Raw genomic sequence first — 16342 nt, forward strand, 5'->3', positions numbered from 1 at the left:
AACGGGTGCTTTCTGTCCCTGCCAGTGGAGCCGGCCCCACCCAGCCTGGTGTTCACCCAGATGGAGAAGGTCCTGAGTGTCAATGCCACATACCAGCTGCCTGAGTGCATACCCCCGCTGGATCTGGAGTATGAAGTGAATTTCTGGAAGGAGGAGACTGGGAATAAGGTAGGATGACACCCTCCCAGCCGCCTCCCGCTGAACCCCCTACTGTCCTGCCTAGCCCTGCTCTTCCCCCCCTCCCAGCCTGCTCCCCATATGCCTTCTCCAGGCAGCCTTTCCCAGCACACTCCCCACTCCTGACAGTCCCCCCTGCCCTCAGTGCCACTGAGCTAGCCTCAGTCACATCTCAGTGACCAGTGCCTGTGACTGTCTCCTAGGAACAGAAGAAACCCAGGACCCACCTGAGGGACACCCAGGACAGGGCAGGGACTGCAGAGTGATGGGCCTGCAGCCTGCAGCCTGCCCCTGCCTTCTCCACCAGAGAGGCCAAGGGCAGGGCACCTGCCCTGCACATCACAGGAGCCACAGCACAGCAGTTTTCTCCCTCGTTTCTTTTTAAATTATGAAACCCTTTATTTATTTATTTATTTTTGCACGGACAGGCACCGGGAATGAGCTCTGCCTGCTGAGCCATCGTGGCCCGCCCCAAACCCTTTATTTTTGCTTCTTAATAAAATCTGTGGAAGTAGGGTAAGCTGTAGGAAACCTATTTGTTAAGCCACGAGATTCATTACAGAAAATACAGATAAGGGCTAAGAAGAAAATCAACAGTACCCAGAGGCAACCACTAACAATTCTTTGGTGTGTAGCCCATTTCAGACCTATGTCATACGAATGCATATGTATGTATTTATTTAGAGCAGGGTTTGGCAAACTTTTTCTGTTACAGTGCTAATGAGTGTGTATTTTTGGCTTTGCAGGCCAGTCTGCATTATAATTACTGAGCTCTGCCGTTGTAGCATGAAAGCGGCCATATACTATAGGTATAGAATCAACGTGGTTATGTTTTAATAAAACTTTATCTACAGAAACAGGTGGCAGACCAGAGCTGACCTGTAGTTCACAGTTTGCCGACGTCTGATTTATGGAATCACCACCATTAAACCACTTTATAGCCAGCCTTACGCAATTAGCAACATATCACAAACATCTTAAGATGTTTTTCTGCACTGTAATAGTAAATGATTGTGTCAGGTCTATCGCATGGCTGTATGGACCATTGCTTTTTATGAAATCTTTCCCTTGTGGAAATCAGTTTTTCGTTGCTCTGGGTTATTGGACAGGTGCTTTGATCTTTCTGAGCCTCAATTTACCCCAATTTAAGCATGAGTAAACAGGTTTACACCTTCCCAAGGGAGAACTGTTGTCAAAAATTAAGCCTTTGGAAAATGGTAAATGAATATGCGTTCTCCTCACCTATCTGATCCAGGTTTTACATCGCATGAGGAGGCCTTCAGACATGCATCTAATAAACACACTCACACAGGCACACAGCCATTCAATATTTATTCAGCAAATGTTTGCCCAGTGCCTCTTACATCCTACCCGGGGTGCTGGGGTTCCACTAATCCACTTCAGGGACCAGATAGTAAATAGTTACAGCTTTACAGGCCACAGTCTGTCACAGCTGCTCACCTCCAGCTTTGTAGCACAAAAGGAGCCGCAGACCCTGTATAAACAAATGGGCATGGCCATGTTCCAATAAAACTCTGGTTACAAAAACAGGTGACGGGCCACGTTTGGCCCATGACCTACAGTTGGCTGACCCCTGTTCTTGTTCATTTTTTTTCTACCGAACCAGCATTCCCATCCCACTCTCCTGTATACTCTGGTCCTAGGGATTTAGATCTGAATCCAAGGTATACCTGGCCTCCCTTTGGGAATCTCACAGATATTCTAGACCAGCACTGTCCAGGAGAAACAGAATGCAAGCCAAAGAATTTTAATTTTTCTAGGGGCCACATCTAATAAAGTAAAAAAGAAACAGGTGAAGTTAACTTTAATAGTAGATTTTATTTAATCTTACAGATCTAAAATGTTATTGTTTCAACATGTAATTAATATAGAAATTATTGAGCTAGTTTACATTCTCTTTTTGCTTTCCACCTAGTCATTGAAATCAGTGTGTATTTTATGCCGATGGCACCTCTCAGTGTGGGCCAGCCACAGTTCAGGTGCTTGGTAGTTACATGTGGCCAGTGGCTGCTGTACTGGGCAGCACAGCCCTCGGGTCTCCTCTGCCTGTAACAGCTGAATGACCCCCTGGGGTAGGAAGTCAAGGGGCCTGCCCCCCAGAGTGCTGAAGCAAGAGGGAGGAACAGAGGACCAGCAGGCCCAGGAAAAGGTGCATGTGGGAATGGCCCTCAGTGGCAGGGTTGATTTGAACTAGGCCATCCCTCTCTCAAGACTCAGTTGAAAAAGAAACCGCGTAGTGTTGGGCAGTGCTCCCCCAGTGCTTGGACTTTAATGCAGGAAAAGAAAAGAAGGCGGAAGCATCACCGTCATACGCTGCCCACTGACCCCACGTTGACCTGGCTGCCCAGAGTCAACCCCACAGCAGATCTGCCTGACCTCTGCCTCGCTTTCCACACAGACCCTATTTCCAGCAACCCCCCATGGCCAGCTGGTCCAGATTCCTCTCCAGACAGCCACCCGTGGTCACCACTGCCTCAGTGCCAGGACCATCTATACCTTCACTGCCCCCAAATGCAGCAAGTTCTCCAAGCCCACTTGCTTCTTCCTGGAGAATCCAGGTGGGTGCAGAGGGTTACAGAGGGACTCTTTCCCCGGGTCTCAGAGTTGCCATAATATAATGGTTAGAATGTGTTGAGTCTAGAGACAGACTCACCTAGATTAAAATCCCAGCTCCACCGCACTGTTATTCTTTCTTCTCTAGAAGCCAGCTGGCCATTCCTGGTGCTGCCGCTGCTTCTGCTGCCGCTGCTGCTGGTGATTGCCACAGGGGGTGTGATCTGGACGAGCTTTGTGGGGAACCCCTGGTTTCAGCGGGCCAAGATGCCACGGGCTCTGGTATAGTAAATCTCAGGGGGCAGGTGGTAGATGGGGGTAGAGGTTGAAGAATAAGGAAGTGAGGCTAGATTTACAAGTAGTTAAGGTAGAATATCAAGACAGTCCAGACCACAGACTTCTCCTATTTTCAGGTCTAAATTTCCACCATTAATAACTCATTCCTTTGGCACCCGATTAAAATAGCAAATACTCCTGGGAGGGAGGAGTGCTTTACGTCTTTCTTAGTGAAATAACCTCATCTCTGCTAAGGATTTGTTGGGTACCAAAAACAGAGCCCTTAGTCTTAGGACTTGGGCAAGATGCCCAGAATGGATGTGGGGAAGGTGACACCGAAAGAGGAAGTCATAGGAGAGCCCAGCGCTTAGTTCACAGATTAACCAAGGACCAGTCTTGCCAGACAGGCCTTGGAACTTCCTCACTAGTCCTTGGGCTCACTTCCTTAGAATCTGATGACCAGCTTGGGTAGGGGAAAGGGGCGAGGCTCAGAGGGCAGTGGGGTGAGGTTGGGGCTTTGAGGCTGGATTCTGAGTGTCGCTGTACAGGGGAAGTTTTCAAGGTTCCTGGCTCCACTTCCTACGGGAAATCCCACTGACTCTGATGGTAGGTACAACCTCTCAGCCTTCCCATTTTGTGCTCACCAGCTCACCTTCCAGCAGACAGCACCTCCATCCCAGGGACTTCTCCTGGGGGCTAGGATCTGTCCTGCTCCAATGCATGGTAGGCTGCAAGTGGCTGGGAATTAGCACCACCGCCACCCCTTAGAGGGGTGACAGCAGCTGGTGCCTAAATGCTCTGCCCTCTCTCCCCAGGTGGGGTGCTCTGAACTGAGCACACTACAGCTGCTCCCTGAGTTCCCCAGTAGGATTTGTCCCCCAGTGCCCACAGTGGTAACTTTCTTTATAATACCCCCTTTGTTAGCTACTTTTCTGCTGCCTGGGATCACCTCCTAGAGAAAATACCCACTCTCGAGTATTTTTCTCAGTGTCTGTTTCTAGGGGAATACAAATTTAAAAAGGCATGTTTCAAGAAAGGCTGAATTCTGTGCTCTTTTCTTCCCTCCCCTAATCAGGAGTTTTCTGGACACAGAACCCCAGTGGCAGCCTTTCAGCCCAGTGGCCCAGAATCCTCAGATGACTTGCTCCTCTGTCCCAAAAAGGAACTGACCAGAAGGGCCAGGCTGACCCCTGGAGTCAGAGCCCCATCTGCCCTGCAGGCAGAGTTAGAGGACAGCACTGAGGATGAGGAGGAAGACACAGACGACAGTGACAGCTTCCAGCCCTACATCAGACCACCCCCCTTGCTGGGACAAGGGCGTCAGGTCCCGGGGCAGCCTGAGGCAGATGGGCTGGACTCAGTGGGGCCCTACATTCCCCTGGTCCAAGTCAAAGACGCCCCTACTGGGGATTATTCACGTAGACGCTGGGCCAGCACCGTGGGCTCCTCCTCCTGGGACAAGGCGGAGACCCCTGCCTACCTGGCCCAAAAGGGAACAGGCAAGGAGGTGGATGGGGATGGACATGGGGATCCTCTCCCATTACCTGAATTTTCCAAGGATTCAGGTCCCTTGGAAGAGCCACTGAAAGACGACCTCTCCTCACAGCCCACCTGGAGCTCCTCTTCAGCAGGGCCGAATCTGCTCCCCAGGGAGCCCCTGGTTTCTCTCCAGACATTGACCTTCTGCTGGGACAGTGGCCCCAAGGAGGAGGAGGAAGAGGATGGAGGGGAATCAGAAACTGAGAACAGCGAAGCTGGAGGCTGGGAGACTGAGAGACCCCTGAGCCCTCGGGGCAGGAATGGGCTGCTTGGGCACTACATGGCAAGGTGAACCCACCTTCCTGCTTCCCAGCGAGTCTGGTGCTGCTGCTCTGGCTGCTGGCTCCTCCAAGGGCCCAAGACACTACCAAGAGTTGAGAGCCTGCAGTCATCCCTGCGGCCTGAGGGTTCTCGCTACACTTCCTGGAACTGCTTGTCAGTTGGGTTGAGTGGGGAGAAGCCACCCCATCCTATGGCTCACCCTCTGAGGGCTGGACCCCCACAGGGTGGAGACAGGATGGGCTAAAATTGAGGGTTGGTTGAGAGTCAGATCCCGAGATCCATTGTTCCTGGGGTAACAGACCAGGTGGAGAAAGTACCTTCAGACAGCATGCAACAGGTGAGGTCAGATGACAGGGCACATCGAGGGCAGACACCACCGAAGAGCTGGCTGATATTTTTAGGGGAGAGGTCATCCTGCTGGACGCACTTCTGGTATATCAGAGCCTCAGGCCTTCCTCCAGCACCCGTGGAGCCCCCTCTTCCCCCAGGTCAGGCTTCCTTAGTCAAAAGTTCCCTAGAATGGGCCCAGATGAATCAAAATCCCTTCAGCTAAGGGTACCGGAGGGGAAGGCAAAGGAAGATCATTACTCAAATCCCAGTCCATGGGGTCATGGTATTGCACAGTCGTTTTTTTTTTTGCATGGCCAGGCACCGGGAATCAAACCTCAAACCCAGGTCTCCAGCATGGCTGGCAAGACCCACTGTGGCCTGCCCTGCAGTCTTTTATTGTCGGATCTGGGTTCACGTTCCTGCTCTGCCATTTACTAGCTGTGTGATCATAGGTAAGTGACCTTCCCTTCCTGAACTTAGGTTTGCTCATCTTGCATCTACCTCCGGGGCTGCTATGAGCATTCAGGGAAATCTCAGACGTGTGCCGCGTTGTACCTGCACAATTGTTCATGCCTCAGTGTGGGGCAGGAAGGGTTCTCCATCATCCAGGCTCTGAGGAGACCCCTCCCTGAGCATCTCCCATCTGTGATCCCCAAACTCCGAGTGGCTGGAAGCATCCAGCTTTCAACCCTGTCTCCCCTCTAGTTTACCTCCTTCCTCCCACCCTGCTCCTGGCCTCCCCATCAGGAAAGTGAGCCCTCAGAAGGCAGAGCTTGGTCCCTCGCCCTTTTCCCAGAAATGGGAACTCTGTGGCCCGCCTTCCAGCGGTCCAGTGTGTCGGGAGTTTGGATGCCCGGGCCTGCCATCACTGTTTTGGGTAGCATGTGAGACCCTTTGGTTGACTATTGGTGTCATGAAGGAAGAGTCGTTCCCCTTCCAGTCCTGCAAGCAGTTGACTGCCCCCACCTGAGGGTCGTGGTGGGCATTCTCAGACACTGCTTTGCTAGCCCTCCACTTGTCCTGCATACAGACACGCATCCCTGAGTCTTTGCCCTCATGACCAAGACTTTTGTCAGTTTTGTGGCCAGGGATCTGAACTCTTAGCTCTCTGACCTGAGCCCGGCCACTTAACCTGCCAGGACGTCCATTTCTCCATTTGCCATAAAAGGATATTTGTGCCTATTTTATCTACAGAGCTGTGTTGTTTGAAACCATCATAAGGGTATAGTAGTCAGTGGCAGGTATGGAAAAATTCCTAGAAGTTATCAAGTCCAGAGGTTCTCAAACCTTGCAGCTTTGAAAGGCCTTGGTCCACAGGGAGAAGTCTCAGATGGGGGGAACCACAGGGCTGGAACCCCCTCCTCACCTTCAACCTAAGCAGCCTCTTGTGCCCTGATTTGCATTCAGCGGCCTTCCACTTGAAGTTTTGTTTAGGGAATGAATAAGAAATCAGCCAACCACCACTCCAGTGAAGAAGTGGAGGCCCAGGGTGGCAAAGGTTCTTGCTAAGGTCACCCAACAAGGAATGGCAATTTATTGTGTATGAAATTGGTCTCCTCCCAACTGGGCCATGTCCAACAAAGGCCTAGATATTACCCAGGATTTCCAGGTGGCATTAAGTTGGCAAGAAGCCTTCACTGCTGCTAGGGCTCACACGTTCCTCTGGGGGTTTCCCCCACAATGAGACCTTTCCACGTTGTTGAACTCAAAGGAGGAACAAACTGAAACCACAGAGCTGGAACAGACGGTGACTCAGGGCCAGCTCCCAAGGAAATGCCCAGAGGCTGACCCAGCCAAGCTGCCTCGTGGAGGTAACGTCACAAAACTAAGAACTGCCCTTGCTACTGTTTTAAGTAACCACTTTATTCTTTAAATCCTGTTTTGTTTTGTTCTTAAAGTTCAGTTTCTAATAGAGGCTGAGATTTTGAGGAATTCTAACATCCAGCTCCGTTATGGTCATTCAGTAGGGAAAAACCCGTGGGAAGCATGTATGCCGGTTTGAATATATGATGTACCCCAGAAAAGCCATGTTTTTACCCTGAGTTAGTCTTGTGGAGGCAGCCATTTCTTTTAATCCTGTATGGCCATGTAGGTTGGAATCTTGTGGTTAGGTTGTCTCCATGGCGATGTGACCCACCCAGTTGTGGGTGTTAATTTTGGATTAGCTGAAGATGTAACGTCACCCATTCCAGGTGGATCTTGATTAGCTCACTAGAATCCTTTAAAAGGAAACATTTTGGCAAGAGTCAGAAACGAAAGAAAGGACAGAGCCTAGACAAACAACAGAAGCCTGAGAGCCGACAGAAACTTCCCAGCAGAGCTGACACAGGTGCAGACACGTGGATGTTTGGAGATGCTTTGGAGCCCAGCAGACATTGTCATGAGATGCTAAGTAAACCAGGACATAGAGAGAGCCATGGGAAGCCAAGAGATGAAGGCCAGCCCTGTAGAAGCAAAGTGAGGAACCCCCACAGGATCAGAGGCTGAAGGCAACGGAGTCCAGGAGCAAGGGACCAGTCTACCCTCTCGGATGACACAGGTGTTCCAGATGTATCAGCCTTTCTTCCATTAAGGTATCTTTCCCTGGTTGCCTTAGTTTGAACATTTCCATAGACTTCAAACTGTAAGCTTGAACCTTATTAAATTCCTCTTTTTTAAAAGCTGTTCCAGTTCTGGTATATCACATTCCAGCAGCTTGCAAACTAACACTGATAATCAATATACTATCTTGTTACATGTGTTCAGCTCTCAACTGTTTACAAAACCCTTTCACATTTCTGAGAGCAGAAGCAGGGAGCTGCAGAGCAGCGGGGAGGGTTGAACCACTCTTGAAGGATCTCAAGTGAAAAAGTGTAGCACCTTAGGTTATAGCAACATATATCATTCTTTAAAGTAGCTGAGAAGAGTCTGTATTCTTAGATATTTATATTTATTCCTAAGTTTGTTCTAGGTTTATATCATGTTTAAATAATGCCCTAATGCTTGTTGGCATCTACCCCAAACTGTTTTAATAAAGTTCTATTTTTAAAGAAAAATTGAACAGAAAAGTGTGTGCTTTTATTTTTCAATGGCTCTTCACCACTCACAATGGGAAACCTAAGTGTTAAGAAACAAGAGTCTTGGGTTAGGTCCCCCAGAAACAGGCCTAGAGACGAGGATTTGGGGGTATAAAGTGATACATTTGGCATTGACTCCAGGATGCACTGCTGGGGGTGGGGGCAGGTGAGAAAGGGAAGTGAAGGCAGCCAGTCAAGGTATATAAACGAGCAGGTTGCTGCTATGGACAGCGAGCACAGTCCCACTGGAAAATTTTTTTGGGGGGTGGGGTCATGTAGCACACTCCAGATCAGTTCCTCCTTGCCTGGGCAGGAGCTGGGGCATCGACCCTGTGTTGAAGGCTGCTCCCCTCAGGCAGAGTTCATCTGGGTGCATAGGAAAGATGAGTGCCAGGGATACGGGCAGGGCCTCAGTATCCTCAACGGCACCACCCTGGCAGCTCACTGATCGCAGCTATGGTCATTGGAAGGACATAGCACAGCCTCTGTGTGGCTGAGCTTTCAAGCCCAAACTCGTGGTGGTAGGTCTCTATCAAAGAGCGGCTCTCCACTCCCAGCGATTCTTCCAGGGCCATGTGGTGGCTGCCCAGCAAAGGCTTGCAAAGCATCACCATTGACTGATACCAGGTGAGCACCAGACCCAGATGGAGCTGGTCCAAGTCCCTTTCCCTGGGATTCGGAAGTCTTCCTGGCTGGTGGGACCGGGAACAGGTAACTTCCAACCTACAATGGCCATATTTCCCACTCTGAGGAGCAGGAAAGCCCAGTCTGCACATGAGACAAGAGCGGGGCTGCCCCATGAGAAGCCAAGAAGAGAAATGATATGCTCTGGTTTCAGTCCATTGCCAAGGCCCAGACATAGCTCTGTTCTCAGTTTCTCTAAGTTACCCTACACCCCGGTTTTAGGCCAGCATTTAAGCCACCGTCTCCTGGCTTTTATTACTTGTAACCAAATAAATGTCCTTGGTAATTCACCAAGACAGAGACAGTGAATGTCACAATTTCTGATCAGAGTTTGAATTTCTGCCTTCTTTATATGCAGAAGATCCTTTCTATATAACAGAGCAATAACTAGGGCTCTATCTGAGATTCTACAAAAGTTTCATCCACCATGATTACTTTCCAGAAACCTACAACTTCCAGATGTTCCTAGGCCAGATAAGTCCTGCAATCCAGAGGGGCCAGCCTCTCCAATAATATCAGCTAGTTCCATCCCACTATCCCATATTATCGATACCCCTTTCCAACATGAAAAAGTTAGGATGGGTATAGCCCCAATACCCATAAAGATTGGGAGAAGGATCAAAGGAGAAGGAGGAGTTATAACAGAGAAAATAGGATTTAGCAAATGAATATGACCGATGAATCATTATATTGATATTTCTTTTAGTCTCCATTGTCTTGGAGCAGCTAGAAGGAAACAACTAAAATTGAGTAACTGTAACCCATACCAAACTCTGAGATCTATCTGTTCTATAACTACTTGTTATAATGTACTTTGAAATTAACTGCTTTTTTGTATATATGTTATATTTTATAATAAAAAATGTTTAAAAATTTGACAGAGAAATTAGAAAATGAACTAGAATGAATCAAATAGTGTCACATTTTAGAATTTAAATTCTATTCAATGAACTATTTTTTAATTAAAAAAGAAAATGGAGCAAAACTTTCCTCTCCAAACCACCTCCCCACTTTCTTAACCAGGTCACCTTTTGAGCTCTTTTTAGCCTCTTTGCTTCCCTTCTGGACAGTGGTGGCGTGGCAGGGCTGCTCAGATCGCACGTGTTCTCCCAAGGGCAGTGCTCAAGGTTGCTGGGAGCGGGGAAGTTTGGGGTGATGGATGTTACCTCCTGGAACTCCTCTAAGGAAGGGACTGGTTTTCCTCCTGGCACCAGCTTCTGGCACAGAGATGAATGAATGAATGAATGAATGAATCAATGAATCAATGAATCAAGGTCAGGAAGAGGTTGAGGAAGAACTCCCAAGGCGCTGACTGTGCCTGACTTCTGTATAAGTTAGCCAGAAAGCTTGCGTCAGACGATGCCATCCTACACCCCCAAATTCCTGCTGCACAGCAATGCCTGTCTTCCCTCAACCCAGCATCTGCCTGGAGGGGGGCTTCAGAGCTGTGCAGTGAGTGAGCCAGCGAGGGACTGAGGGCAAGTGGGGCTCAACAGTCCCTGAGTCTCCTAGTGTTTTCACTCTATAACTTATTTTCCAGATGGTTAAAGCCTCACTCCATCAGTGATTGCTTGCTTACATCTTTCTTGAGTCCATATTGTGTATGCAAAGTGGAGCTAAAGTGATGAGGGATTTTTGGTTTTTTTAAACAGACCGGATGGTATATATAAACCTAAATAGGTGAGTGAGTCCCATGAGTCAATTGCTCAAGAGATACTGGTTTGCTCTGGGACCCAGTCCAACCCAGAAAGCCCCACCCCGTGGCATGTGGTAATGCAGGATACAGAGGTGTGCAGCTTTTATCAATTATCAAGGGTGATTTTTTTTTCTTACTACCTCTTTAAATAGGTTAGGAGGAGAAGGTGGGGGGGTGGTCCCAAGATAGGAGTGCCTCTGAGTACCCTGTCCTGGTGGGCAGTGGGGGTGGTCTCTGGGTGTCCGAGCCTGCAGGATGAGTCGGGGCTGTCCTTGAGGGACATGCACCACCACCCCCCAACCTCACTTTCTCTCAGGGGCCCAGAGCTCCCTTCCCCCGTTCCTCAGTGAGCCCCAGGCCCTGCCAAGGCCTCATCTGTAGGCTGCAGCGCCTTTGCCTCCCCCACCCCTGGGGTTTGGCCTCAGAAAGCCAATTCCAACTTCAAGTGGACGTCATTGTCCTCCTTGCCCCCACCCACACTTTGCACACTCAGGAATCCAGGTTGCGGCACAGGCGTTCAAGGGACCTCACTTTGCTCTTGGTTCCTCATTTGGTACCAGGCGGCTCGCTGCATGAGACCCCGCCTCAGAAGCAGCCCCGCCGCGTCGGTGTGCCTGACCCTCACAGCAGCGCTGAGGAGCAGAGGTACTGTTTCCAGTTTGCAGATGAGAAGGCTGAGGTTAAGTGACCCGCACACGGTGGGTAAATGACGGAGGTTGGATCTGAACCCAGATCTCTACCCAAAGACCATATTCTCTCCACTTCACCCAGCTCCCAGAGGGCAGGTGAAAGTGTTATCTAAATCCTGGCATGAGAAGCTGGATCTTCTTTTTTATTTTTCTGGGGAAAAATAACCTTATAAGCATGTAAGAAGCTTCTGGAACTCCTTATCCCGAGAGCTGAGTCAATAAATGCTGGGATAAATGTGTCCTCATGTAATCCACAATAGTCATGAAGGGGATTCTGGGATGGCGGGGAGATTTCCAACCCCAAAGCCACGCAGAAACAGGGAGCTCTCAAGCTCTCCGGGCCTTCGAGATGAAGTCTCCCTCCCAGAGAGAGAAGCTGAGGCCCTAAGGGAACGTGGCGTTGGGTGCAGAGCTGGGACCTGCCCAGGCCATCTAAGTCAGCGTCCCTGGTTGACACAGCCCAGGCTTAGAGTCAGATGGACGCCAAAGTGAGTCTCAGGCTTCTCTCCAGGAAGAGGCTCTGGGGCGGGTGGTCCAGCTGTGCTCTTTGTTCCTCCATCCAGGAATGCCAGGGGCCTTGGGCTCTCAACTGCAGAGTCGCCACCAGAGACAGCGCGCCCCACCCCGGAAGCCCTCCTGCAGATGCCCCTCTGCTTTTTGATGTTCTCACTTCCACAGAACAGGCTCTGATTTCCCTGGGTGTTAAAAGAAGAGAATGGAGCAGGGCACGTTCCTGAGTACGTGTCTTTTTTTTTTTTTAATTGATACACATTATATATTCACACAGCATGTAATCATCCAAACTGTGCAATCAGTGATTCGCCATATCATCATATAGCTGTGCATTCATCATCACCATCAACTTTTTTCTTTTTTTTGAAAAATAGCATATATATGAAAAAGCGATAAATTTCAGCACATCATAACAATTAGTTGTAGAACAGCTTTCAGAGTTTGGTATGGACTGCAGTTCTACAATTTCAGGTTTTTACTTCTAGCTGCTTTAAGATGCTTGTGCTGGTTTGAAAGGAAGCATGCCCCCTAAGAAAAGCCATGTTTTAATATAAATCCCATTTCATAAAGGTAGAATAATCTCTATTCAATACTGTATGTTTGAAACTGTAATGAGGTCATCTCCCTGGTTGATGTGATTTAGTCAAGAATGGTTGTTAAACTGGATTAGGGGATGACATGTCTCCACCCATTTGAGTGGGTCTTGATTAGTTTCTGAAGTCCTATAAAAGAGGAAATATTTTGGAGAGAGAGATTCAAAGAGAGCAGAGAATGCTGCAGCACCACGAAGCAGAGCGTCCACGAGCCAGTGACCTTTGGAGATGAAGAAGGAAAATGCCTCCTGGGGAGCTTCATGAAACCAGAAGCCAGGAGAGAAAGCTAGCAGATGATGCTGTGTTCACCATGTGCCCTTCCAGCTGAAAGAGAAACCCTGAACTTCATTGGCCTTCTTGAACCAAGGTATCTTTCCCTGGATGCCTTTGATTGGACATTTCTGTAGACTTGTTTTTTTTTTTTTATTTTAATTTAATTTTTTTTTACATGGGCAGGCACCGGGAATTGAACCCAGGTCCTTGGGCATGGCAGGCAAGCATTCTTGCCTGCTGAGCCACCGTGGCCCGCCCTGTAGACTTGTTTTAATTGAGACATTTTCTCGGCCTTAGAACTGTAAACTAGCAACTCATTAAATTCCCCTTGTTAAAAGCCATTCTGTTTCTGGTATATTGCATTCTAGCAAACTAGAACAATGCTGAAGACTAAAAGAAATATCAATATAATGATTCGGCAGTCATACTCATTTGTTAAACCCTACCTTCTCTGTATAACTCCACCATCACCTTTGATCTTTCTCCCTCTCTTTAGGGATGTTTGAACTATGCCTATTCTAACTTTTTCATGTTGGAAGGGGCTGTCGATAATATAGGATAGGGGGATGGAACTAGCTGATGTTCTGGAGAGGCTGGCCCCTCTGCATTTCAGGACACATCTAATCCAGGGACCCATCTGGTGGTTATAGGTTTCTGGAAAGTTACCCTAGTGCACAGAACTTTTGTAGAATCTTATGTAATGCCCTAGGTGTTCTTTAGGATTGGCAGGTATGGTTTTGATTGGGGTTTGGCAAGCTATGATAGGTAGCAATGTCTAACTGAAGTTTGTGTAAGAGTGACCTCCAGAGTAGCCTCTCAACTCTATTTGAACTCTCTCAGCCACTAGCATATGTCATTTTAAAACATGCTTTTTCTACAACTTAGGGATGTCCTGTAGCCAGTATCAAAGCCCTGGCCAGTTCCCCCAGTACACTCATTCATTCAGCAAATATTGCTGAGTGCCTGCTTTGTGCCAGCTTGTACTGGATGCTGCAATCCCGAGGGGAGCAGGTTACACCCTCTACCTCCACAGTCAGCAGAGGCAACAGGGGAAATGGAGAATATAATGCCATCAATGTCAGGCTGGGGCCAGAGCACCAGGCTCGGGTAGGCAGCATATACGCACACAGGGAAGGCTTCCTGGAGGAAGTAAATATGAGAAGAGGTCCAAAGAATGACCAGGAGTTAGACAGGAAAAAGAAGTGCAGTGGGTATTCCAGACAGTGAGAACAGCTCATACAAAGGCTCAAAGGCAAGAGAATGCGAGGAACATTGGAGAAAACAAGTGCATTTTCCCCGACAATCCGAGCCAAAGACTCAGCAGGGCAAATCTGCTGCTAAAAGGTCAATTCCATAAGTCAGTGTTGGACATCTGCTCTGTGTTCAGCCAATTGGAGGGTACAGAGAAATACATCACGGCTCTTTATAATCACAATGCTTTCTCTCTCACTGGGAAGACATTGAATTTTTAGAAACCAGAGGGTGAGATTATCTAGGGAACATCTACCAGAGCCCAGAGCCTCTCTTTGAAAACCTCCAGCAGCCAAGAGCTTTCTACCTCACCAGCCCATCCCAGAGCCACCCACGTCATCATAGTGAGAACTATTTCCTTACCCCAAGGAAAAGTTGCTTCCCTAGCATGGCTCTCCACTGGCCTGGTTTTCTCGTTTAGACTCAGTTACACAAAATGAATCTAGAACCTTCTCTGCACAACAGCCCCTCAGGTATCTGAGGACCGTGCTCATGCCCCACCTTCCCCGCAGCCTGAACCTCTCCTTCCAGATGTGAACGTGTAACTCAACTTAAGAATAATATCATAACTTATGTAGATAGTTTGATTGAACACCATAAGTACTTGGAATCTCAGGTAGGATATGAGATTTTGTTGGTTTGTCCAGAGTCATGCCCAGATGAATCCCAGAGTGATTTGATCAGTGACTGGAAAAGTGTTTGCAAGCCCCCTTTGGGGAATGGTGAGAGTGGGGAGAAATTCATCCTCCCCAAGTTGAATTCTTGATATTCTCACAAGCAGTGTGGACAACCAAAGCTATAGCCTGAGCCCCCAGTCTTGGGGTTTGTTCATATGAAAGTTAAGCCCACAAAGGATAGGTCAAGTCTACTTAAAATTTAGGCCTTAGAGTCACCCCCAAGAGAGCCTCTTTTGTTGCTCAGATGTGGCCTCTCTCCCCAGCCAACATGACGAGCAGTCTCGCCACCCTCCCCCTCTCTGCGTGGGACGTGGCTCCCAGGGGTGTGGACCCTCCTGGCAATGTGGGACAGAGAGCCTGGAATGAGCTGAGACTCGGCATCAAGGGACTGAGAAAAACCCTAGAATGAGCTGAGACTCAGCATCAAGGGATTGAGAAAACCTTCTCGACCAAAAGGGGGAAGAAATGAGACAAAGTGTCAATGGCTGAGAGATTCCAAACAGAGTCGAGAGGTTATCCTGGAGGTTATTCTTATGCATTAAGTAGATATCACCCTGTCATTCAAGATGTAGTGGAGAGGCTGGAGGGAACTGCCTGAAAATGTAGAGCTGTGTTCCAGTAGCCATGTTTCTTGATGATGACTGAATAATGATATAGCTTTCACAATGTGACTGTGTGATTGTGAAAACCTTGTGTCTGATGCTCCTCTTATCTACCATGTCAAACAGACAAGTAGAACATATGGAATAAAAATAAATAATAGAGGGAACAAATGCTAAAATAAATTTAGTTTGAAATGCTAGTGATAAATGAAAGCCAGGGGTAAGGGGTATGGTATGTATAATCTTTTTTTTTTCTCTATCATTTTATTTCTTTTTCTGCTGTCTTTTTATTTCTTTTTCTGAATTGATGCAAATGTTCTAAGAAATGATGAATATGCAACTATGTGATGATATTGAGAATTACTGATTATATATGTAGAATGGAATGGTATGTTAATGTTTGCTTGTTCTTAATTCTTTTAATTAATAAATTGATTAATTTTAAAAAAAAGAACAATATCAGACAATGCCAAGATGCAGGGCAGATCAGACGCTCTGGACGGATTTTTTAAAAATGAGACTTGTGATCTGGAATTGTCATGAGAATTCAAGTCCCAGGAGGTGGAGCCATGCCAGCTGGGCTTCAAAGTAGCTGTTTGAGGGAGAGGAAATGGCACTCCAGGAGAGAGACACAGCCTCCCACCCTGAAACAGGGACCTTGATCACATCCACCCTAACCAGAGTCCAGGCTTCTTCAAACATCTCAGCGGGGCCCAGCGAGCACTCCCAGCCCCAAACACCCCTTCCAGTGGACGTCACGTTAATCTCTTTAGACACAGCTCTGCACATCAGGATGAGGGTTTAACTGAGCAATTAGAACCTCATGGTCCCCAAACCAAAGCCCCATTCATGCCACCAATCTCGCCGCCATCTCTGGTACAAAAGAAAGAATGACTGAGGTTTGAGATTAGTGATTTTCCTAGCTTTTTGCAGGTTCCAGACCCCCAAAGTCTCGAGACCAGAGTGCCTGGGCATCCCCAGCCCCAGCAGCCTTTCTGAGAGGGAAGCTGTCCCCAGGCCCATTGTCCATCCCAGGGGACCAGCCTTGCCATGGAGTACAAGGAGGGACATCAGATACCCTAAATCTCCTCCTGACGGAACAAAGTCAAAGAGTCATAGCTTTTCCTCTG

The 16342-nt window shown here is 48.2% G+C and overlaps 1 protein-coding gene across 1 annotated transcript in view; it reads left to right on the top strand.

The window, feature by feature from the left end:
• IFNLR1 (interferon lambda receptor 1) overlaps positions 1-8206 on the top strand; it is a 29653-nt gene extending 21447 nt beyond the window's left edge. Inside the window, exons 4-7 of the mRNA XM_077150840.1 lie at positions 26-168; positions 2597-2756; positions 2900-3033; positions 4103-8206. Coding sequence (XP_077006955.1) covers positions 26-168; positions 2597-2756; positions 2900-3033; positions 4103-4858 — 1193 coding nt within the window. The 3' untranslated portion in view covers positions 4859-8206. The remainder of the gene's footprint in view (positions 1-25; positions 169-2596; positions 2757-2899; positions 3034-4102) is intronic.
• The last annotated feature ends 8136 nt before the right edge of the window (positions 8207-16342 follow it).

The sequence above is a fragment of the Tamandua tetradactyla genome, chromosome 2 (genome assembly GCF_023851605.1).
Source record: "Tamandua tetradactyla isolate mTamTet1 chromosome 2, mTamTet1.pri, whole genome shotgun sequence".
Classification (NCBI taxonomy): domain Eukaryota; kingdom Metazoa; phylum Chordata; class Mammalia; order Pilosa; family Myrmecophagidae; genus Tamandua; species Tamandua tetradactyla.